At 39.3% G+C, this 27,374-nt stretch overlaps 2 protein-coding genes across 2 annotated transcripts in view; both read right to left on the reverse strand.

The window, feature by feature from the left end:
- The window catches only part of LOC117314740, a gene marked incomplete in the record, with an annotated part of 896,274 nt that overhangs the window by 780,254 nt on the left and 88,646 nt on the right, over positions 1 to 27,374 (reverse strand).
- LOC117314763 (high affinity cGMP-specific 3',5'-cyclic phosphodiesterase 9A-like) lies at positions 1,922 to 16,500 on the reverse strand. Its single transcript, XM_033868869.1, has 4 exons — positions 16,381 to 16,500; positions 13,784 to 13,888; positions 4,950 to 5,096; positions 1,922 to 3,554 (listed from the first exon to the last, which is right to left on the reverse strand). Exons 1-4 carry the CDS (start codon positions 16,483 to 16,485, stop codon positions 3,408 to 3,410), a joined length of 504 nt encoding a protein of 167 aa, XP_033724760.1. The 5' UTR covers positions 16,486 to 16,500; the 3' UTR covers positions 1,922 to 3,407.

Here is a 27,374-nt window from a genome sequence, read left to right on the forward strand (position 1 = left end):
CCTGGTGCCTAATATCAGTACCGTTGTTATCCTGCAATAAGCCCTGGTGCCTAATATCAGTACCGTAGTTATCGTGTTATAAGCCCTGGTGCCTAATATCAGTACCGTAGTTATCCCGTAAGCCCTAGTGCCTAATATTAGTACTGTAGTTATCCTGTAATAAGCCCTGGTGCCTAATATTAGTACCATAGTTATCTTTTAATAAGCCCTGGTGCCTAATATCAGTACCGTAGGTATCCTGTAATAAGCCCTGGTGCCTAATATCAGTACCGTAGTTATCCTGTAATAAGCCCTGGTGCCTAAATATCAGTACCGTAGTTATCCTGCAATAAGCCCTGGTGCCTAATATCAGTACCATAGTTATCCCGTAATAAACCCTGGTGCCTTATATCAGTACTGTAGTTATCCTGTATTAAGCCTAATGTCTAATATCAGTACCGTAGTTATCCTGTAATAAGCCCTGGTGCCTAATATCAGTACAGTAGTTATCCTGTATTAAGCCCTGGTGTCTAATATCAGTACAGTAGTTATTCTACAATAAGTCCCTGGTGTCCTAATATCAGTACCGTAGTTATCCGTAATAAGCCCTGGTGTCTAATATCAGTACAGTAGTTATTCTACAATAAGTCCGTGTCCCTAATATCAGTACCGTAGTTATCCCGTAATAAGCCCTGGTGCCTAATATCAGTACCGTAGTTATCCCGTAATAAGCCCTGGTGCCTAATATCAGTACCGTAGTTATCCCGTAATAAGCCCTGGTGCCTAATATCAGTACCGTAGTTATCCTGTAATAAGCCCTGGTGCCTAATATCAGTACCGTAGTTATCCTGCAATAAGCCCTGGTGCCTAATATCAGTACCATAGTTATCCCGTAATAAACCCTGGTGCCTTAGATCAGTACTGTAGTTTATCCTGTATTAAGCCTAATGTCTAATATCAGTACCGTAGTTATCCCGTAAGCCCTGGTGCCTAATATCAGTACCGTAGTTATCCTGTAATAAGCCCTGGTGCCTAATATCAGTACAGTAGTTATCCTGTATTAAGCCCTGGTGTCTAATATCAGCACAGTAGTTATTCTACAATAAGTCCGTGTCCCTAATATCAGTACCGTAGTTATTCCGTAATAAGCCCTGGTGTCTAATATCAGTACAGTAGTTATTCTACAATAAGTCCGTGTCCCTAATATCAGTACCGTAGTTATCCCGTAATAAGCCCTGGTGTCTAATATCAGTACAGTAGTTATTCTACAATAAGTCCGTGTCCCTAATATCAGTACCGTAGTTATCCCGTAATAAGCCCTGGTGCCTAATATGAGTACCGCAGTTATCCTGTAATAAGCCCTGGTGCTAAATATCAGTACCGTAGTTATCCTGTAATAAGCCCTGGTGCCTAATATCAGTACCGTAGTTATTCTGTAATAAGCCCTGGTGCTAAATATCAGTACCGTAGTTATCCTGTAATAAGCCCTGGTGCCTAATATCAGTACCGTAGTTATTCTGTAATAAGCCCTGGTGCTAAATATCAGTACCGTAATTATCCTGTAATAAGCCCTGGTGCCTAATATCAGTACCGTAGTTAGTACCATAGTTATCCCGTAATAAACCCTGTTGCCTTATATCAGTACTGTAGTTATCCTGCATTAAGCCTAATGTCTAATATCAGTACCGTAGTTATCCCGTAAACCCTGGTGCCTAATATCAGTACCGTAGTTATCCTGTAATAAGCCCTGGTGCCTAATATCAGTACAGTAGTTATCCTGTATTAAGCCCTGGTGTCTAATATCAGTACAGTAGTTATTCTACAATAAGTCCGTGTCCCTAATATCAGTACCATAGTTATCCCGTAATAAGCCCTGGTGTCTAATATCAGTACAGTAGTTATTCTACAATAAGTCCGTGTCCCTAATATCAGTACCGCAGTTATCCCGTAATAAGCCCTGGTGCTTAATATGAGTACCGCAGTTATCCTGTAATAAGCCCTGGTGCTAAATATCAGTACCGTAGTTATCCTGTAATAAGCCCTGGTGCCTAATATCAGTACCGTAGTTATTCTGTAATAAGCCCTGGTGCTAAATATCAGTACCGTAGTTATCCTGTAATAAGCCCTTTTAGCAATGAAAAATATAGCAGGATAAAGAAACATCCTATTCTATCCTTCAAGAACTGGCTGTTCTCCTTGTACTCAATTCAAGGGTCTCCATTTAAATCGAGATTTCGTTCATATATTGCCCGTGTTTCATCAAATCTGTATTGGATTTACAATATTTGGTTTCGTTTCCATGACAATATTCTCAATTTTAGTACTTTTACTTTAGACAAATATGAGCTTATAATCATGTTCACTGAGATATGCTGTTATCAACTTAAGATGTCGAATAATTTGTGAAAATATACCCAAGGTGATTCACAGAATTGGCCTCAGCTGAGTTTTGGAGAAGAAGTCGAAAATGTGAAATGTGATGACACATGACGCCGGACAATACAAACGGCAGTCGTAATAGGTCATCTAAGACTTTGTCTCCTGTGTCCTTAAAATAAGAATTATAAATTCCTTCAAACGAACTAAACATGACTGAGTTGGTTTCTATATAAAACATCATTTCCTATGTAATTCAGTAAAGACAATACAAACCTGTGTCCCAGATTTGCTGAAACGACTGATTCTACATCCGAGTATAAATATGTAGTTTTTATCATTGTTCTCCAATTACAAATGAATGTCCTCACACCGAGGACCTCATTAAGTTAAAACATCATTCACATAACATTCTGAGTTCACAGATAAGAAATTATTATCAACATCTCAAAGATTTTAAATAAACATTTTAAAATATTTTTTTAACATAAAATTGAAAATGAAAACTATTAGTAACAGGAGGTGTTCATGAATCTAAGGCAGTACAACGTCTCCTCAAAATCTCTCAGCTCCTGAAATAAAAAAAGGTATCACAACAATGTCTTCAAAATCTCTCAGGTCCTGAGACAAACTATCACCATATGTCCTCAAAATCTCTCAGGTCCTGAGACAAACTATCACCATATGTCCTCCAAATCTCTCAGGTCCTGAGACCACAGAATCACCACATGTCCTCAAAATCTCTCAGGTCCTGAGACAAACTATCACCAGCCTAGTCACTGAATCAATTTTTTTACCTGGCCTTCTTGAAGACCTTCAATATATTTCGACAGAGTCAGATTTAAATCAATACTTGCCAGGTTCACCATCCATCATAAAAGAATACATATCACTTATGAAAAATATTTCTGTCCCCTTTATCTGAATATGGAACCCATCACAACAAAGAGGGGATTGCACCATTACACATCATCAGGGGTGTCAGCTGGTATCTCACAGCTTGGCAGGTATATGAGACTAGTCCACTAGGAGCGACGGAGGGGGAGCAAGGGTCATGTGGAAATCTGACTTGGCTGTGTAATGCCGTTCTGTTTCGATAAGTCCCCTACACTATCACGCTTCTTTTTCTCCTCTTCCAAAGCCTTGTGCATGTCTGTGTAGTATTCCAGGGCCGTCCGTACTGGCTGGATAATGTCCGCCTACAACATTAGATTGTCAAGGTTTGATAGACACTTCTGTATACTATTGTATAGTGAACTTCCTCTACAATATTTAACCTCAAATAAGGCCCCTACCTCGCAATGGGCGGAGTCATGAATGTGGTAAACTAGTAACTAACTAAAGCTGACTGAACACTTGGCTATATAGTAGGTGAGATGATATATCTCAATGGGCGAAGTCATGTAGGTGGTAATCTACTAACACAAACAGGACACAGACATAGTCATATCTCTATTAATGTCACCTCTGGTTAATATCATATCTCTGTTAATGTCACATCTGGTTAATATCATATCTCTGTTAATGTCACCTCTGGTTAATATCATATCTCTGTTAATGTCACATCTGGTTAATATCATATCTCTGTTAATATCACCTCTGGTTAATATCATATCTCTGTTAATATCACATCTGGTTAATATCATATATCTGTTAATGTCACGTCTGGTTAATATCATATCTCTGTTAATATCACCTCTGGTCAATATCATATCTCTGTTAATGTCACCTCTGGTTAATATCATATCTCTGTTAATGTCACATCTGGTTAATTAATATAATGTCTCGGTTCATGTCACCTGTGATTAACATCATATCACTGTTAATATCACCTCTGGTTAATATCATATCTCTGTTAATGTCACATCTGGTTAATATCATATATCTGTCAATGTCACATCTGGTTAATATCATATCTCTGTCAATGTCACATCTGGTTAATATCATATCTCTGTTAATGTCACCTCTGGTTAATATCATAGCTCTGTTAATGTCACCTCTGGTTAATATCATATCTCTGTTAATGTCATCTCTTGTTAATACCATATCTCTGTTAATGTCAACTCTGGTTAATATCATATCTCTGTTAATGTAACTTCTGGTTAATATCATATCTCTGTTAATGTCACATCGGGTTAATATCATATCTCTGTTAATGTCACATCTGGTTAATATCATATCTCTGTTAATGTAACTTCTGGTTAATATCATATCTCTGTTAATGTCACCTGTGGTTAATATCATATCTCTGTTAATGTCATCTCTTGTTAATATCATATCTCTGTTAATGTCACCTCTGGTTAATATATCTCTGTTAATGTCAACTCTGGTTAATATCATATCTCTGTTAATGTCACCTCGGGTTAATATCATATCTCTGTTAATGTCACCTCTTGTTAATACCATATCTCTGTTAATGTCAACTCTGGTTAATATCATATTTCTGTTAATATCACCTCTGGTTAATATCATGTCTCTGTTTCTCCTATATGCAATACAAGTTAATGCTATTTGCTCTGGTCCAATCTGTTACATACAATCACTTCATTTTGTTGGTCACTCAGTTAAGTGAAGTCACAATTATGAAAACTAACCTCTATGACAGGAAACAGTTCTCCTAAAGACTCAAATAGAGGCAGCAGGGCGTACTTGATGAAGCCAATCTGAGATGAAGATTTGTTCACTTTTTCTCGGTCCATGAATGGAGCGACCGGCAGACCTTCTAGCTTCTCAACATCACTCTGTAACACAAGGCAGTGTATAACGTTAAACTAGAGTCGAAACATTCCACATTTGATAAAACAGACCTTGAAGAAAGGCACAGAGGGCCTGAATCACTAGATTAAATTGAAATTCATTTCGCTGAGCTTGGAGATGGAAACTTTCTTTTTAATTTATTTTGTTAAATTTCTTGTAATTTCTTACCTCATCTATATCTTTGTGTAGGAAAACAGTTTTAAGTTGTGTTTTCATTAAAATTTCAAGAACCAAATATATTATTATAGTTACTGTAATAGTTTTCTTTACACTATTTTGCGGAACTGAATGTGAAACATTTTAACAAGAGATCCCAGAGGGATCTTGGCGCCCACCATTGAATGATCTTCATAGGTTCCATATCAGATTGATCTTTTCTCTACTTTTCCCTTCATTTTACTAATCTGTGCAAATTGAGACATCCCTCCAGTAATTTTCAAACAAGGGAATCCTAGCTATATAAGAAATTTGAGATTTAACGACAATGGCCGTTTGTTTGCCAGGTTGTTTTCAGGACAGGCTGGTCCAAAAATGTAATACAAGGGACCAAGGGGAACCTACTTATGAAATTTGAGAAAGATCCATTCAGTACTTTGAGAAATAGTGATAACAAACTTCAATTGTCAAAATCCAAGATGGCTGCCTGTCGGCCATGTTGTTTTCAGATTGGTCTTAAAACGCAATATGCATACATATAACTAGGCACCAAAGGAAACTTACACATGAAATTTCAGAAAGATCCATTCAGTACTTTCTCAGAAATAGTGATAACAAACTTCAATTGTCAAAATCCAAGATGGCTGCCTGTCGGCCATGTTGTTTTCTGATTGGTCTCAAAACGCAATATGCATAACGAGGCACCAAAGGAAACCTACATATGAAATTTGAGAAAGATCCCTTAAATACTTTCTCAGAAATAGTGATAACAAACTTCAATTGTCAAAATCCAAGATGGCTGCCTGTCAGCCATGTTGTTTTCTGATTGGTCTCAAAACGCAATATGCATAACTAGGCACCAAGGGAAACTTACATATGAAATTTGAGAAAGATCCCTTAAATCCTTTCTCAGAAATAGTGATAACAAACTTCAATTGTCAAAATCCAAGATGGCCGCCTGTCGGCCATGTTGTTTTAAGATTGGTCTCAAAATGCAATACGCATAACTAGGCACCAAGGGAAACTTACATATGAAATTTCAGAAAGGTCCCTTAAAGACTTTCTCAGAAATAGTGATAACTTCAATTGTCAAAATCCAAGATGGCTGCCTGTCAGCCATGTTGTTTTCAGATTGGTCTCAAAACGCAATATGCATAACTAGGCACCAAGGGAAACCTACATATGAAATTTCAGAAAGATCCATTCAGTACTTTCTCAGAAATAGCGATAACAAACTTCAATTGTCAAAATCCAAGATGGCTGCCTGTCGGCCATATTGTTTTCAGATTGGTCTCAAAACGCAATATGCATAACCAGGCACCAAGGGAAACCTACATATGAAATTTCAGAAAGATCCATTCAGTACTTTCTCAGAAATAGCGATAACAAACTTCAATTGTCAAAATCCAAGATGGCTGCCTGTCGGCCATATTGTTTTCGGATTGGTCTCAAAACGCAATATGCATAACTAGGCACCAAGGGAAACCTACATATGAAATTTCAGAAAGATCCCTTCAGTACTTTCTCAGAAATAGCGATAACAAACTTCAATTGTAACAAGAGATCCCAGAGGGATCTTGGCGCCCACCATTGAATGATCTTTATAGGTTCCATGTCAGATTGATCTTTTCTCTACTTTTCCCTTCCTCTAAGTCTTACTAATCTGTGTAAATTCAGAAACAGCCCTCTAGTACTTTTCAAACAAGGGGAACCTATATATAAAATTTAAGATTTAGCGATAATGGCTGTCTGTCGGCCATGTTGTTTTCGGATTGGTCGCAAAATGCAACACCAGGGACCAAGGGGAACCTACATATGAAATTTGAGAAAGATCCCTTCAGTACCTTCTGTAAAATAGCGATAACAAACTTCAATTGTCAAAATCCAAGATGGCTGCCTGTCAGCCAGGTTGTTTTCTGACTGGTCTCAAAATCCAATATGCATAACTAGGCACAGAGGGGAACCTAATAATGAAATTTCAGAAAGATATCTTCAGCAATTTCTGATTAATAGCGATAACAAACTTCAATTGTCAAAATCCAAGATGACTGCCAGGCGGCCATGTTGTTTTCCTATTGGTCCCAAGATGCAATATGCAGAACAACAGACCAAGGGGAACTTACAAAAAAGTTTGAGAAAGATCCCTTAAGTACTTTCTGAGAAATAGCGATAACAAACTTCAATTGTCAAAATCCAAGATGGCTGCCTGTCGGCCATGTTGTTTTTCGATTGGTCTAAAAATGCAATATGCATAACTAGGCACCAAGGGGAACCTACATATGGAATTTGAGAAAGATCCCTCCAGTACTTTCTGAGAAATAGCGATAACAAACTTCAATTGTCAAAATCAAAGATGGCTGCCTGTCGGCCATGTTGTTTTCCGATAGGTCTCGAAATGCTATATGCATAACTAAGCACCAAGGGGAACCAACATATGAAATTTGAGAAATATCCCTTCAGTACTTTCTGAGAAATAGCGATAACAAATTTCAATTGTCAAAATCCAAGATGGCTGCCCATCGGCCATGTTGTTTTTCGATTGGTCTAAAAATGCAATATGCATAACTAGGCACCAAGGGAAACCTACATATGAAATTTCAGAAAGATCCATTCAGTACTTTCTCAGAAATAGCGATAACAAACTTCAATTGTCAAAATCCAAGATGGCTGCCTGTCGGCCATATTGTTTTCGGATTGGTCTCAAAACGCAATATGCATAACTAGGCACCAAGGGAAACCTACATATGAAATTTCAGAAAGATCCCTTCAGTACTTTCTCAGAAATAGCGATAACAAACTTCAATTGTAACAAGAGATCCCAGAGGGATCTTGGCGCCCACCATTGAATGATCTTTATAGGTTCCATGTCAGATTGATCTTTTCTCTACTTTTCCCTTCCTCTAAGTCTTACTAATCTGTGTAAATTCAGAAACAGCCCTCTAGTACTTTTCAAACAAGGGGAACCTATATATAAAATTTAAGATTTAGCGATAATGGCTGTCTGTCGGCCATGTTGTTTTCGGATTGGTCGCAAAATGCAACACCAGGGACCAAGGGGAACCTACATATGAAATTTGAGAAAGATCCCTTCAGTACCTTCTGTAAAATAGCGATAACAAACTTCAATTGTCAAAATCCAAGATGGCTGCCTGTCAGCCAGGTTGTTTTCTGACTGGTCTCAAAATCCAATATGCATAACTAGGCACAGAGGGGAACCTAATAATGAAATTTCAGAAAGATATCTTCAGCAATTTCTGATTAATAGCGATAACAAACTTCAATTGTCAAAATCCAAGATGACTGCCAGGCGGCCATGTTGTTTTCCTATTGGTCCCAAGATGCAATATGCAGAACAACAGACCAAGGGGAACTTACAAAAAAGTTTGAGAAAGATCCCTTAAGTACTTTCTGAGAAATAGCGATAACAAACTTCAATTGTCAAAATCCAAGATGGCTGCCTGTCGGCCATGTTGTTTTTCGATTGGTCTAAAAATGCAATATGCATAACTAGGCACCAAGGGGAACCTACATATGGAATTTGAGAAAGATCCCTCCAGTACTTTCTGAGAAATAGCGATAACAAACTTCAATTGTCAAAATCAAAGATGGCTGCCTGTCGGCCATGTTGTTTTCCGATAGGTCTCGAAATGCTATATGCATAACTAAGCACCAAGGGGAACCAACATATGAAATTTGAGAAATATCCCTTCAGTACTTTCTGAGAAATAGCGATAACAAATTTCAATTGTCAAAATCCAAGATGGCTGCCCATCGGCCATGTTGTTTTTCGATTGGTCTAAAAATGCAATATGCATAACTAGGCACCAAGGGAAACCTGCATATGAAATTTGAGAAAGATCCCTTCAGTACTTTCTGAGAAATAGCGATAACAAACTTCAATTGTCAAAATCCAAGATGGCTGCCTGTCGGCCATGTTGTTTTCCGATTGGTCTCAAAATACAATATGCATAACTAGGCACCAAGGGGAACCAACATATGAAATTTGAGAAAGATCCCTTCAGTACTTTCTGAGAAATAGCGATAACAAACTTCAATTGTCAAAATCCAAGATGGCTGCCTGTCGGCCATGTTGTTTTCCGATAGGTCTCAAAATGCAATATGCATAACTAGGCACCAAGGGGAACCTACATATGAAATTTGAGAAAGATCCCTTCAGTACTTTCTGAGAAATAGCGATAACAAGAATTGTTTACGGACGGACGGACGGACGGACGGAGGGACGGACGGACGGAGGGACGGACGACGGACCACGGACGCAGGGCGATTTGAATAGCCCACCATCTGATGATGGTGGGCTAAAAATCCAAGATGGCCGCCTGTCGGCCATGTTGTTTTTCGATTGGTCTCAAATCGCAATATGCATAACTAGGCACCAAGGGGAACCTACATATGAAATTTGAGAAAGATCCCTTCAGTATTTTCTCAAAAATAGCTATAACAAACTTCAATTGTCAAAATCCAAGATGGCTGCCTGTCGGCCATGTTGTTATCCGATTGGTCTCAAAATGCAATATGCATAACTAGGCACCAAGGGGAACCTTCATATGAAATTTGAGAAAGATCCCTTTGGTACTTTCTCAGAAATAGCGATAACAAACTTCAATTGTCAAAATCCAAGATGGCTGCCTGTCGGCCATTTTGTTTTCCGATTAGTCTCAAAACACAATATGCATAACTAGGCACCAAGGGGAACCTACATATGAAATTTGAGAAAGATCCCGTCAGTACTTTCTCAGAAATAGCGATAACAAGAATTGTTTACGGACGGAGGGACGGAGGGACGGACGGAGGGACGGACGGACCACGGACCACGGACGCAGGGCGATTTGAATAGCCGACCATCTGATGATGGTGGGCTAAAAACTTGAAACTACATTCCCGATTTTTTTTCTTCTTCTGTTTTTTTTTTTTTTTTTTTAACATCTGACCTTGTCTTTATTATTTGATTTTGTCATTTAATAATTTTAAACTTAAATTGGAACAGCTGGTATAACTTTCTAATAATATCAAGGTCACTTTGAACAGTAGATACAGTAGTATTTTTATCATTTCACATTAACATTTTAAATCAAATCATCTGATCCTACATTTAAATTGAACATATTCCATCGATAGAGAAATTAAACTAAAATCTAACATGAAAATATTCAGAAATTACAGCCAAACTTGGTGAGGAGGCCTGTAAGACCAGGGATCCCAGAGAGATGTTGGTGTCCCCAACTGACTGATCTTTATTGGTCCTTTGATATTTTCTATAGTTCTACCTTCTTTCCCCTATTCCTCTTAATCATTTGATAACATGTCAATCCTACATATGAAGTCTAATAAGGATCTAAGAAATATATCAAAAGCTAAATTTCAACCGTCAAAATCCAAGATGTCACCTATCAGCAATTTTGTTTTCCAAATCAGACCCAAAATTTTATGGGCCAAACTGGAACCTACATGTGAAGTTTGAGAATATCTCTCCAATACTTTTCAAGAAATAGCAATAACAAACTTCAAGTGTCAAAATCAATGATGGCTGCCTGGTGGACATTTTGTTTTCCCATTCAATTTCAAACTTTAATGAGCTCAACTAGGGACCAAGAGGAACCTACATGTGAAGTTTGAGAAATATCCCTCCAAGTGTTAAAATCCAAGATAGTTGCCTTTCGGTCATTTTGATTTTCTTGTCAGACACGAAATTGAATGGGCAAAACTTGGACAACACCTACATCTAAAGTTTGATAAATATCCCTCCAGCACTTTTCAAGAAATAGTGTTAACAAGGATTGTTTATGGATGGAAGACAGACGGACCACGGACCACGGACCACGGACCATGGACCACGGACCACAGACCACGGACCACAGACCACAGACCATGGACCACAGACCACAGACCATAGACCATGGACCAAAGACCATGGACCACAGACCACAGACCATAGACCATGGACCACAGACCACAGACCATAGACCATGGACCACAGACCACAGACCACGGACCACAGACCACAGACCACGGACCATGGACCACGGAACACAGACCACGGACCACAGACCACAGACCATGGACCACAGACCACAGACCATAGACCATGGACCACAGACCATGGACCATAGACCATTGACAACAGACCACGGACCATAGACCATGGACCACAGACCACAGACCATAGACCATGGACCACAGACCACAGACCACGGACCATAGACCATGGACCACAGACCACGGACCACGGATCACTGACCACAGATCACGACCACGGATCACAGACATAGGATAATTTAAATAGTTCACGGTCATCATATGGTGCACTAAAGACTGGCAATTAATTTATACACAAAACTGAATGTATGTTGAAACGTCATTAGACTCAAGACTCTGCTTTCATCATTAGACTCAAGACTCTGCTCTCATCATTAGACTGAAGACTCTGCTCTCATCATTAGACTCAAGACTCTGCTCTCATCATTAGACTCGAGCCTCTGCTCTCATCATTAGACTCAAGACTCTGCTCTCATCATTAGACCCAAGACTCTGCTCTCATCATTAGACTCAAGACTCTGCTTCGATCATTAGAGTCAAGACTCTGCTCTCATCATTAGACTCAAGACGCTCCTCTCATCGTTAGACTCAAGACTGCTCTCATCATTAGACCCAAGACTGTTCTCATCATTAGACTCAAGACTCTGCTCTCATCATTAGACTAAAGATTCTGCTCTCATCATTAGACTCAAGACTTCTCTCATCATTAGACTCAAGAACCTGCTCTCATCATTAGACTCGAGACTCTGCTTTCATCATTAGACTCGAGCCTCTGCTCTCATCATTAGACTCAAGACTCTGATCTCATCATTAGACTCAACTCTTATCATTAGACTCAAGACTCTGCTCTCATCATTAGACTTAAGACTCTGCTCTCATCATTAGACTCAAGACTCTGATCTCATCATTAGACTCAACTCTTATCATTAGACTCAAGACTCTGCTCTCATCATTAGACTTAAGACTCTGCTCTCATCATTAGACCCAAGACTCTGCTCTCATCATTAGACTCAAGACTCTGCTCTCATCGTTAGACTCAAAACTCTGCTCTCATCATCAGACTCAAGGCTATGCTTCCATCATTAGACTCAAGCCTCTGCTTCCATAATTAGACTCAAGACTCTGCTCTCATCATTAGACTCAAGCCTCTGATCTCATCATTAGACTCAACTCTCATCATTAGACTCTGCTCTCATCATTAGAATCAAGCCTCTGCCCTCATCATTACACTTAAGACTCTGCTCTCATCATTAGACTCAAGACTCTGCTCTCATCATTAGACTCCAGCCTCTGCTCTCATCATTAGACTCAAGCCTCTGCTCTCATCATTATACTGAAGACTTTGCTCTCATCATTAGACTCAAGACTGCTCTCATCTTTAGACTCAAGACTCTGCTCTCATCATTAGACTCAAGACTGCCCTCATCATTAGACTCAAGCCTCTGCTCTCATCATTAGACTTAAGACTCTGCTCTCATCGTTAGAATCAAAACTCTGCTCTCATCATTAGACTCAAGGCTATGCTTCCATCATTAGACTCAAGACTCTGCTCTCATCATTAGACACAAGACTCTGCTCTCATCATTAGACTCAAGACTCTGCTCTCATCATTAGACTCAAGACTTTGCTCTCATCATTAGACTCAAGACTTTGCTCTCATCATTAGACTCAAGACTTCTCTAATCATTAGACTCAAGAACCTGCTCTCATCTTTAGACTCAAGCCTCTGCTCTCATCATTAGACTCAAGACTGCTCTCATCATTAGACTCAAGACTCTGCTCTCATCATTAGACTCCAGCCTCTGCTCTCATCATTAGACTCAAGCCTCTGCTCTCATCATTATACTGAAGACTTTGCTCTCATCATTAGACTCAAGACTGCTCTCATCATTAGACTCAAGACTCTGCTCTCATCATTAGACTCAAGACTCTGCCCTCATCATTAGACTCAAGACTCTGCTCTCATCATTAGACTCAAGACTCTGCTCTCATCATTAGACTCAATACTCTGCTCTCATCATCAGACTCAAGACTCTGCTTCCATCATTAGACTCAAGCCTCTGCTCTCGATCATTAGACTCAAGACTCTGCTCTCATCATTAGACTCAAGACTCTGCTCTCATCATTAGACTCAAGACTCTGCTCTCATCATTAGACTCAAGACTCTGCTCTCATTATCAGACTTAATACTCTGCTCTCATCATTAGACTCAAGCCTCTGCTCTCATCATTAAACTCAAGACTCTGCTCTCATCATTAGACTCAAGACTCTGCTCTCATCATTAGACCCAAGACTCAGTCAAATAACCAGAAGATACTAAAATCTAGTGGTTTTCCAACAGTTATATTACTGAGAACACTTTTAAAGAAAGGTAAAACGACACAAGTGGCCATGCTACAGGACTTCTGCAGGTAGATATCAGTGAGAAACTATACACGTCACGGTCGTTGTTTTGTTTTACCTGGTTGAAGAACTCCTGTAGTAGACATTCTAGCCAGGGCTCGGCCACATCCATTGGACGACATTCATTAGAAATGTCAGCTACTTTTATCAATATCATTAAGAGCTGACAAAAACAAAAGAAAGTAGGGAGAAACGAATGAGATGGGGGGAACAAACAGATAGATGTAACGTTACAGTTTTTCTAGCCAGAATAACATACACATGTCAGTTGGACACAGTAAAAATTTAGTCAAAATCTGTCAAGCAACATTTGAAAAGTAGTTTTTTTAATAAGATAAATGACCTTGGTTTACATGTGAACATTTGGTTTAAACAAAAGCATTTAAGAGATTCATGTCAAACTTAATGAATAATTTGGTTATAATTTATCATTCTTGATTTGAATATCTGACAGCTCAGTCTTGCAGATGTTCATCACTTTTCTTAATCTGACTAAATTCCTCAAATTGTCCAAAAGCCATGGTTAAAAACATTTGCAGGGGATTGAATCGGTGCATAATTACAACAAAGACATGACAACATGGAGGAAATGATGTACAGGTTACAAAATGTATGTAAACTTACGACACCAGAATATCTGTAAACTATTCAGCCCAAATGTTGTAGCAAGCTTTTGTTTACCTTAATGAAGTATAACCAAACTTTGTTATCTCAGACTCTGTTAATTTCAAGACCCTACTTTACTCAAATGAGTAAATAAGTTACAAGAGTAAAATTTCTATATGAAATATATTTGGTTACCTTGAATGCTCGCGATATCTCAGTAATCAAAGTACTGAAAGTACTGAAATCACAGGATATCTCAGAAAATACAACACTGACTTCAAGATAATGAGGTTTAACTGAAATTATCATTTTCTGGACATTTTACATTGTAATAAAACAGTGAAATTGGACATCTAATACCGAATGTTAATCTATGTATTGTTTATACTACCTTTATATTTGTTTGGATTCCAGAATTTACTTTGTATTACCTTATTAGATCATTTAAAGTAAACAAAGCTTGACACTACAACACAGCCAACAAGTTTATTTTTGAGTACCAGGAGCTGGAAAGATTCATCAGAACCAAAGCTACATATTTCACACCTGTAAGTCTTAAAATCCCCAGGTTTCTGTCATCTTATTATTTATTTATTTATTTTTTGTTTTCTTTGTTTGTTTGGTTTTTTTTTTGGGGGGGGGGGGGGAGGGGAGCATGATCTCAAATCAAAATGCATTTGTGTCATATAAAAACACTCAAATGTCAAAGGATTAAATACTTCAATGCACAATTTTTTAATAAAAAAATAAATTAATCTATGATATATAAGCAGACCGCAATATTCATATGACACCATGCAAGGACCAGGGAACTATATTTTCTGTCTGTTTTCGTTTCCAGCTCCCGTCTGATGAAGCTTCAGATTAAACCACTACATCAGTGATTCAAGACTGTATCTTATTCCAGACCAGAAATGAAATATAAACCTACACAAATTAATAAACTCATTCCAATCATTGCTGTTACGCGGATTTCACATTTCCCTGCCTTGTAATAGGTATAAACCCCTAATTTGAGCCCAAAGTTTCGTGTTAGGCCATCTGGACTTATTGCAGGATAATGTTGGCAAAGAATACAAAATTAGGGCCCCTTTGGGCTTCGTACAGGAATAAGTACGGTATGTATTAGAAACAAGAAGTTTTAACCAGCAGTTTATAAAGTATATAAGCCAGGAACGTGCAAATACATCAAAGGTTTTAGTGTATGTGGTCAATGTAGGAAAAATTGTCCATGTCATATCAAATTATTGTATTTACTACAAAAGAGCCAATACCCACAAATAAGCCCCATTCATTTTGGCAAAATCGTAAATTTCAAAATAGTGAGCTGAATCTGGTTTAATACGTGTAAGTCCTACCAAACTTAAATACTTTTTTTGCACTAAGGGAGGGGGATTTTTTTAGGAAAAATACGGTAGATAAAGTCTTGAATCATTTGTTTATGTCTTAAAAATGCCAAATGAAGATGGATGAGATGTAAAGATCAACAGCAGATGTGTCCTCAACATCACCCTGACTGCTGGTCATCAGAAAATACAGGTAAACGGAGAAACTGAAATACAAAATCAAACCAGCACAGCGAATTTCAAGCTGAAGTTGTTTTCCTTAATTGTATATGTTTACTGTAAACATACATATTTTAGTGGTGAAATTATTTTAGAGTTTAACTTATTTCAGCGGTTTTTACACTGAAAATATTATGGTTAATTATTAAGCCTCTGTTTGCAGTTTCTGTTTCTGTAACATAAAAAAATTGCAGATGCTTCCACAATTTGATCACAGTTTGTGTTAAAGATAAACTTTTTTTGTTTACCTCTCATAATTCTAAAACAGCTAGAATCGAGGCTAAAAGTCTTCCTCCCTCACTGCCTAAATTTCACTGTGTTGGTTTGACAAAAAGAAACTGGGAGCAAACAAACTCACTAGTCAAGCAGGTCCTAATATATATATGAAAATAAAAATCATTGCCGAAGTGGAAGTGAAGACTAACAACGGAACAACAGCGAGAAACAAAAGAGGATCCTTAAGTCCGTTCGGAACACCTCTGACCTGATTGAAAAACTCCATTAGTAGGCAATCAAGCCATGGCTCTGCCACATCCATAGGTCTGGCCTCATTTGAAATGTCGGATACCTTCATCAATATTATCATCATCTAGAGCAAAAATAAACAACGTAAAGACACAAACATGGTCACATCAACTTTAGAAATTTTCGTCGGACGATTATTGGGTAACAGAATCGAAAGATGCACCACAAAGTTTTTGTATATGGATATCACCAAAAAGTTATTTACTCTGTAACAAATATATAAGTGTACTTCACAGAAAATTTGGTGTATTGTCATACTAAAGACAAGCATCACTTTAGAAAGCTTTAATAATATCGCCACACCAAACAAAATATGATTGCATAATCTGAAATCATAAAGCAAGAGACCCAATGGGCCTGTTTCACTCACCTTTATCAATATTTTTTTAACCTGGGTACAATGGTAGTTTTATCGGGAAAGTATAGCTGTATAAGATACAGGGTGATGGGTGTTTTTTATTTTTCACATTCTTTGTTGTTACTTGATTGACAGACAGGAAGATAGACAGATCACCTCTAGTAGTGACATTGAGGTCTGACAGAGTACAAACCTGTAGTCCCCTCTAGTAGTGACAGTGAGGTCCGACAGAGTACAAACCTGTAGTCCCCACTAGTAGTGACATTGAGGTCTGACAGAGTACAAACCTGTAGTCCCCTCTAGTAGTGACAGTGAGGTCCGACAGAGTACAAACCTGTAGTCCCCTCTAGTAGTGACAGTGAGGTCTGACAGAGTACAAACCTGTAGTCCCCTCTAGTAGTGACAGTGAGGTCTGACAGAGTACAAACCTGTAGTCCCCTCTAGTAGTGACAGTGAGGTCTGACAGAGTACAAACCTGTAGTCCCCTCTAGTAGTGACATTGAGGTCTGACAGAGTACAAACCTGTAGTCCCCTCTAGTAGTGACAGTGAGGTCCGACAGAGTACAAACCTGTAGTCCCCTCTAGTAGTGACAGTGAGGTCTGACAGAGTACAAACCTGTAGTCCCCTCTAGTAGTGACAGTGAGGTCCGACAGAGTACAAACCTGTAGTCCCCTCTAGTAGTGACAGTGAGGTCTGACAGAGTACAAACCTGTAGTCCCCTCTAGTAGTGACAGTGAGGTCCGACAGAGTACAAACCTGTAGTCCCCTCTAGTAGTGACAGTGAGGTCCGACAGAGTACAAACCTGTAGTCCCCTCTAGTAATACCAGACTCTAAGCATCAATAGATTAAATTACTTAACATACATATATGCATGTAAGCACAGTAGATTTACATACCAGAGATTTATGTTCCTTGTTTTGGAAGTCAAACTTGGACGTGTTATTTATTGCTGAGAAACTACTGAGTATCTCATTGTGTTTCGCCATATCAGTTCCAAGGATACACCTAAAAAAGAAAACTAAACCATTACTTTGTATTACCATTAAAAAACCGTTGAATTTGTGCATTGTTGAAATAAAGTTCATTTGTATACAAAGTTGGTTGGGGTCAGGGTTGAAGACGTGGCAAATTATATTATAAGCTTCTGTAGAGACAAATACTAAAACAATGATTATTATAAACAGACCTACACCAAACTAGAGTAGGATTAAACATGTACTGTATACCTGGTAATTTTCGCCCCAGGGTATTTTCGCCTTTGAGCAACACAAAACATATTCGCCCCGTTTTGAATTCGCCCTAAATGGTTTTCAAGAAATATCCTTTTCCTCGTTTGTAAAAACAATCGGAAAATTCCATTCGGAACTCTCAATACAGTTGCACTCGGACCACTCTGGACGAGTTCCCCAATTGTCTTACCGGCATGAGCTGTGAAAGGTAATCAGGTGTGAAACAAAGACGATTTACCTGTGTTCAGATTTTCTTTTAGTCCCTGCTCATTCAAGTAGTATCGGGTATGCATGGGTGATTTTAAGCAAACATGATCAATTGTAAGTTCGCCGCACCGTGACTAATGACTGACCAGTGTCATACACATGAATGGAAGCCACATTTAAGAGACGTTTAACTCATAAAATTAGTGTTTTCCATGGCAGGAATTTGAGCCACTCTGTATTTCATTTTGATCATGACTGGTCTTCATAATTAAAAAAAAACAACTGAATTTTCAAAATAACTTAGTATGTATTATTTTAATGCTTAGTGCGTGATTTTACAGTTGAAAAGTAAGATGGTATGTTTGTGATCTGACGACAATTGATCCATGTACTATGGTTTATAAATCTTTAAATTCAGCTTGAAATTTTCGCCTTCATCTTAAATTCGCCCTATCTTCAAAGGGCGAATATGGCGAAAATTAAACGGGGGCGAAAATTACCAGGTATACAGTATATCACAATTCTAACTTTCCCAGGAATGCATGGTGCAAGATGTCATGTAATGTTAATTGTTTCTAGATGGATGGACAGATGGATGGACAGATGGATGGACAAATGGTTGGACAGGTAGAAAGACAGACAGATGGAAAGATAGATATATAGATGGACAGAAAATTGGCAGATGGATAAAATGGATGAACAAATAGACATGAGTGGACAGATCAATGGACAGACAGGTCAATGGCATTGATGGATAGTCGGACAGACATATTGATGGAGGATGGACAGCTGGATGGACACATCAATGGACAGATAGATCAAGGTCATTGATGAATAGACAGACGGATAGATGGATTGATGGATAGTAGATAGTCGTGGATGGACAGATCAATGGACAGATAGATCAATGTCATTGATGAATAGACAGACAGATAAATTGATCGACAGATAGAAGGATTGATGGATGGAGGATGGACATGTATATGGACAGATAGATCAATATCATTAATGGATAGCCAGACGGACAGATTGATGGACGGATAGATAAATGTCATTGACAAATAGCCAGACGGACAGATTGATGGACAGAGATGGATTGATGGATGGAGGATGGACATGGATGGACAGATCAATGGACAGATAGATGGACAGATATATAGAATGAAGGAAACATTATAGGTCTCCAAGTCTCCATTGTTATGAAGTGACCAATTTAATCTGTAATGGAATGTATGGACAGATATATCAATGTCATTAATGGATAGCCAGATGGACAGATAGACATATTGATGGATGTAGGATGGTCAGATCAATGGACAAATAGATAGAATGAGGGAAACATTATAGATCTCCAAGTCTCCATTCTTATGACGAGACCATAATAATTCAATCTGCAAATATGTTTTTAAGGAAATTTAATTTACACCCTCAACTACAAGTTTCCTGTAAAAAGCCCCGCAGTCAAAACATGAACAAAATTAATGAAGTGTTGTCCAATAAATACATAGTTTATCCGTATCTTTGTAAGCTCCTTCACGCACCTGATCATTCCTTCACGGACTTTTCTGTACTGTTCCTTTGGAAGGTTTCGGAAGATATTGCAGTGGTGTTTTTCCAGGATCTCAAACGCTACAGAGCAGTGATGATTTTCCAGAGGAGATATGTCGTTGTACCGCAGGGCTAGCTCAGTTTTCGCATTTACCTGTCAGATAAAAGAATTACTTGTAAGAATATAAAATCACATCCAATGTATTCGTGCATAAAGAATCTTACATGAGTGTCAAAGTCATATGGAATTTATTACAAAAGACCAATAAAATTGAATTTATCAAACGAGACCAAACTTTATTTTATTTTACAACAAGTTATACCAACTGATATAGATATATATATATCACTCTTGTTTGCCCTGATGGAAGTGCACAACCAGTCTTATTGTGGGAGTAAACCGGAGTAAACCGGAATAAACCGGATTAAACTGGAGTACCTGGATAAAACCAATGTGGTCGGGCGGGTTACCCCTACTCTGTGTCACATCCGAATTGAACCCTGGCTATTCTAGGTGAAAAGATATAACTAGGAGTCTGTTTTGCAAAATAAAATTACTGAACAAGTTTAATGAATTCCAAATAAAATTACTGGAGAAGTTTAATTAATTCCAAATGAAATTACTGGAGAAGTTTAATTAATTCCAAATAAAATTAATGTACAAGTTTAATTAATTCCAAATAAAGTTACTGGACAAGTTCAATTAATTCCAAATGAAATTACTGGACGAGTTTAATTAATTCCAAATGAAATTACTGTAGAAGTTTAATCAATTCCAAATAAGTTTAATCCCAAAAAATATATGTCCAGTTTTAAGGGAAATGACCCTCAAGTTGTATTATAAATGAATTAAAAAATATCTTCCATTGTTTGTTTATCACTCTCATGATTGAAATTAAAGTGACATTGAAGAAAGTTTTCTGCCAACTCATTATTATTCTCCCGATAATAAGTACAGTAACATCCAATTTTCAGCATACAAAGATCACATTTCTCGTGGAACATTCAAGTAAAGGAAACTTTCACAGTTCTTTTCATTATACATTATATAGTTATACCAGTTATAAAGAATGACATTCTTCTGGGGAATTATCGGAGATCCGACATTCGATAGATGTTAAACAATGACTACCTCCCTAATACCACAGGTTTATTGTGGTTACCTCCCCCTTGGCAGCACTGTGGTGTTGGGATAAAGCCCCGAATTTAGTCACGACAACCAAAATAGTCAAGCAGTTAAATGTCGATTTACCTGAATACAAACAATAAGTCCATGCACACATGTTATGAAGCAAAAGATGAAGTAAGAGTTACCTCCCTTGTTACATTAAACCTTATGAATTACTACAAGTACCATCCTAAAGTTGATAGGACCCTAACAGTTCTAAATTAAACCAAATCAGACAGAGTTATCTCCCCTACCTGGTAAGCATTGTTGTAACCTGGATGGTCAAGGTCATGACAAATGGCGGAAGTGATGAGTATAAGAATATCAAGGTCATCCAGCAGTGATGGTGTGTCAATAAGCCAGGTCAGACCGTACATCTACAAAACAATATGGCTATCAAATCTAATAACAATATATACATGCAAACAATTTCCCTGATATATCCCGAAACCTCCCCTTATATACCCCACAAACCCCAAAGACCCCAGACCGCCCAGATAGACCCCACACAGCCCGGAGAGACCCCACACCGCCCCGGAGAGACCCACCAAAGCGCCGAGAGACCCCCAACAGCGCCCCGGAGAGACCACACGCCCCGGAGAGACCCCCACACCGCCCCGAGAGAGACCCCAACCGCGCCGGAAGACCCCACACGCCCCGAGAGAACCACACACGCCCCGGAGAGACCCCACACCGCCCCGGAGAGACCCCCACACCGCCCGGGAGAGACCCCACACGCCCCGGAGAGACCCACACACCGCCCGGAGAGACCCCACACCGCCCGCAGAGAAACCCACCACACACCGCCCCGGAGAGACCCCCACACCGCCCCGGAGGACCACACCCCCACCCACAGCGCCCCGGAGAGACCCCACACCGCCCAGGAGAGACCCAAACACCGCCCTGGAGAGACTCCCACACCGCCCCGGTAGGAAGACCCCCACACAGCCCCGGAGAGACCCACACACCGCCCGGGAGAGATCCCACACCCCCCGGAGAGACCCCACACACCGCCGGTACCAACCCCTAACACACCCCCGTAAGCAACCCACAAACCCCCAGAGAGACCCAAACACCCCCGGAGATACTCCAACACTGCCCTGAAACCCACACCGCCCCTAAATGAAGCCCCACACCTCCCCTGATGATCCACACCCCCCATATGACCCCAACCGCCGAGGTGAACCCCACACGCCCGGAGAGAGCCCACACCGCCCTGAGTAGACCCCACAACCGCCCCGGAGATACCCCACACCCCCTTATAACCCCACAACCGCCCCCGGATAGACCCCACACCCCCCGGAGAGGGGCCCACACCGCCCCGGAGAGAAACCGGGGGCAACGACCGCCCCGGAGAGACCCCCCACAACCGCCCCCCAGGAGAGACCCCCACACGCCCGGAGAGACACAATGCGCCCCGGAGAGACCCCCACACCGCCCAGGAGAGAACCCCACACCGCCCCTGAGAGTACCCCACACCGCCCCGGAGAGACCCACACCGCCCCGGAGAGGACCCCCACACCGCCCTGAGAGTACCAAACCGCCCTAGAGACCCCACCACCCGTAAACCCCACACCCCCTAATACCCCACACCTGCCCGGAGAGACCCCCAACCGCCCCGGAGAGACCCCCACACCGCCCCGGAGAGACCCCACACCGCCCGGAGAGACCCACACCGCCCCGGAGAGACACCACAACCGCCCCGGGAGACCCACACCGCCCCGGAGAGACCCCACAAACCCCCCCGGAGAACCCCCAACCGCCCCGGAGAGACCCCACATCCGCCCGGATATCCCCACCCCGGTGCCCCCACATACCCCAGAACACACCCTGAGAACCCACAGCTGCCCGAGAGACCCCAACCGCCAAAACCCCCCGTAACGCCCACACGCCCCTGAGAGTACCCCAACGCCCCTGTGATACCACACACCGCCCCGAGAGACCCACACCGCCCCAGAACCCCCCACACCTGCCCCGGAGAGACCCACACCGCCCCGAGAGACCCCCACCGCCCCTGAGAAACCCCACACCCCCTGATAGACCCCACACCCCTTAGTAGACCCCAACACCCCCCCGATAGATACCCCAACCCCCCAGAACCCACACACCGCCCCGATAGACCCCCACACCCCTATAGACCCAACACCGCCCGGAGAGAGCACACCCTCCCCTATTACCCCACACCTCCCCTTATATACCCCACACCCCCCCTTACCCCACACCCCCTTATAACACCCACACCTCCCCTTATATACCCCACACCTCCCCTTATAGACCCCACACCTCCCCTTATATACCCCCACACCTCCCCTTATATACCCCCACACCCCCTATATACCCCAACACCTCCCCTTATTAAAACTACATATATACCCCACACCTTGAATCGACATGCTAAGTCAAGGTCATCCATTTCAACAAATTGGTAAGCCTTCATCCCAGCATACTACTGGCTATAGCCCAATATCATGATCTTTGATTTTTTGAGAAGTTGTTTAAATATTTCAACACATTTGACCTGTGTGACATTGAATGAAGGTCAAGGTCATTCCTTTGATCTATTTGAACTTTGTTGCCCTTCATAACCAGCATGCAACTGGCTTAATATCATGACCCTTGGCCTCTTTGTAACTGAGAAAAAAATTTAAAATGTAAATTGTTTACGACTGACGCTGGACAAAAAATGACTTTGTGTCGGTTGTCTTAACAACATTACCATCTGTGTGACCAAATGTTTTGATAAATTTAAACACTGAACAGTTGACAAATTTGTAGTAATTATTCCCCTTGACAACATATATAAATAACATTACCATCTGTGTGACCATGAAGCAGTGTTTAAAGTTATGGAAAGGCACATTGTTGTAGTTTTTGTATACTTCATACAACCATTGGTGAAGCACGGGCATCTGAAAAATAAAAACACTTTCTCCTAAAGTTTTAGTTCAAAGATGGAAACACAGTTATATGACTATTACATATAGTTAACATTTATGATATTCGCTATATAAGGGTCATCGAAATGAGCAATGTTTTTACAATTTCTTATTAATTGACAATCTGATGATCCTAACATTGAGAAATATGTGCGATTTTTTGGTGAGGCTCTGGAAGAGTACCTACTGTCCTAGCAGATTCCGACACAATACAAGTAACACAAATGACAAAGGAAGACAAATTATGACTCGTGCCCTGACCGGGCCTCCAACTCATGCTGTAAGGACCTTCAAGTCGCCTAGCCAGAAATACCCACAGCTTATACCACTGCACCATAGCCACATTCTTAAAAAGATCACTTTAACAGTGCAGTGATGGTCGGCCTGATACCCAGACATGATCATAGTGACAAGTCGTCCATTAGATGATGTGAATAAATGGATCGCAATGTATATATGCATACAAAATTGGATGCCAATTGTACACATATAATAAATATTCATCGCAGAACAACTACAACAGGAAATTCAAATCTTTACCTTATATATAAAATGATGTTGTAAATGCTTTGATCATCAAATATATAATATATACAATTTTCACACATTTTACAATGTAACACAAATATCTTGTATGCTGAGCTAACAGATTTGTGAGAGGCTCTTTAAAATTGAATTCTTAAAGTCATAGAATTAACGACGATCATTTAAAACATATTTGAATTTCATGTAATGTTCATGTAGAAAAAAATAAGTCCAGGTTTGAGGGAAATGACTCTAATGTTGAATAAATAGATTAAAAAATATATTGTTTTGTTTCCATTGTCATAATCATAATTAAGGAGAAATTTACGATTGTTTTACGCAAAATCATTATTGTTGTATCGATAATAATAACCCATCAGTTATTAACATACAAAACTCTCGCAAAATGTTCAAGGTAAAAGACAGTTTAATACCTTTCTGCATTACAAATATTGTAGCTATATCTATGGAAACAGATGTTTTCGTAAGGAAATATCATTGATCCTTGGATTTAAGTCTCATTACAAAGTCTCTAACAGGCATGAAAAGTTTTTATTTTTGTTTACCTCTATGTTGAACTTGGAAATAAAACCCAAGTCTATGTACATCTGTCTCAATAATATTAGCATTTCGGAGTCGTCCCATTGCCAATTGTCAAACGTCGGCTTTCTCAGATACTCTCGAACCTCGTCCGTCACTCGAACACAGCTATCGAAGAAAAAAATTAATATTTGGTTACATCTATACATGTACAATGATACATCAACATGTATACGTTACAATCCCTCGCCAAACAATAGCAGGACAAACAATAGCAGGACAAACAATAGCAGGACAAACAATAGCAGGAAAAACAATGCAAGGCAAGTTATTAGACTAAAAAATATGGAAATCATCTCTGTTAAATTCTGCCTACATTTTGTATTGCAGAATATGACATGCTGTAAATTTAACACATTTTGGCAAAATGTAATTCAGATATGGGCTTCCTTGACACGTGTACCTCCCACAACCCCGAATGACCAATTATCTCAACCATTGTGGTTAAACAATAAAATTCTTGTAAATAATAAACATGTTACCGTATAGCGGGAAATTTTAGCGGTCATAAAATTTGGCGATTTGGTGATGAAAAGTGAAAGTTAAATTTTGGCGGGTTAAAATTTAGCGATTTTCCTTAAATCTAGGGTTTTAATTTGGCGTTGAGCATAAATATTACCTACCGGTAAATATGTATAATTATGTTTTGTCCATACATCCTATCCATGTTGATTAAGTGTGATGTGTATCATCAATCCTCTGTCTCGAAACCGGAAACTATTACCCAAAAATTTCAGACGAACACATACATGTAGATTTGTCAAATTAGTGTTTATATGAGTATGTGTACAAGCAACAGACAAAGAGAATTTAATCAACCGTATGATATCGACGTGGTCATCTATGGTATGATGTGTTTACATTGTACGTACAGGTAATTATATATAAGTTAAACAATGGGTCTACAGGTAAAGTGTTAACACCAGTCCATTGGATGTTATGGGTAGATGGCTTTGTTTTCACAAAAATTAATTATGATGCGATATATGTCATACTTGTATTGCTATCCATGTATTGTGAGTAGGTCTTCATTAGCTATTCATACCTATTCGGCATTTTGGCCGACAGGTGCCAGGCAACAACCAACGTTACGCACCAGACGTTACTCTCGGGAGTTATCAAAGGCGGAAACGGAAATATTGGCAAAATTGAAATTTTCGCGTCTTTTTAATTGGCGGTGTTAAAATTTGACGGGTTAAATTTTGGCGATCTATATACCGACCCGCCAAATCGCCAAATTAAAGCCCCGCTAAAATTTCCCGCTATACGGTATATACTATAAATGGATAAAGAACAATGTGTTTTTCATTAATGACTTATTAAATGAGACTGGTGAATTTCTATCTTTTGAAGAATTCCAGCGGAAGTATAATATAAATACTAATATTATAACCTTTCAAGGGCTACTCTCTGCTATTCCAAGGAACTGGAAACAAAATATTATTAATAATGGTAGAAAACTAAATAATATTGAAGGCAATTTAATTACTTCGCTTAAGTCTAACGAAAAAGTGGCTAAACATTTTTATAATCTTCTTATCGGTGAACAGCAGGAATTTCCAAACAAAGTCGTAGAAAAATGGAATAGAAAGTTAGGAACTGTATTTAATTTGGAAGATTGGAAACTGATATTTAAGTCAGTTTTTTTGTTGTCAGATGATACAAACATAAGGACTTTTCAATTTAGGTTGCTTCATAGAATTATTTATACAAATTCTAGATTAATGAAAATGAAAATTGTTGAAAGTGAACTATGTACTTTTTGTATGGCTAATAGAAACAATTGAACACCTTTTCTGGGAATGCCCTTATGTTCGTGTTTTATGGGAATTCATAAAAAATAGATTTATAACTAATTTAAATATATTGTTTGATATGAATTGTACTTCAGTCCTGTTAGGTTGTAATAATGACTCTCAATTTGATGTTATTAATTTTTGTATTTTACTTGTGAAAAAGTATATTTATTCCTGCAGATGTAAAAATATTATCCCATCTATTGAAGGGATCCGGTCAATTTTTATGTACTATAAACAAATTGAAAAACAAAGTGTGATATTTTATTCCCGAACAAAGGCGAACCGAATAAGAGAAAGATGGATTTCTATCAGCACAGCACTGGATCTAGTTAATAATTAATAATATTAAGTAAGATTGAAAATATATTTTGTACTAGACAGTAAAAGTATATATGTAAGCAGAAGTAAGAATTAATCAAATAGACATGTTTTGTTTCTTGTAGCAATGTGTTTATATATGTGAACTTGGAAAAATAAAGAAAGTGAAAAAAAGAATATGACATGCTGTCTCTTAGTTGCACACTCTCTATAAACACACCTGTCTCTATAAACACACCTGACCCTATAAACACACCTGTCTC

Source organism: Pecten maximus, chromosome 16 (assembly GCF_902652985.1).
Source record: "Pecten maximus chromosome 16, xPecMax1.1, whole genome shotgun sequence".
Taxonomy (NCBI): domain Eukaryota; kingdom Metazoa; phylum Mollusca; class Bivalvia; order Pectinida; family Pectinidae; genus Pecten; species Pecten maximus.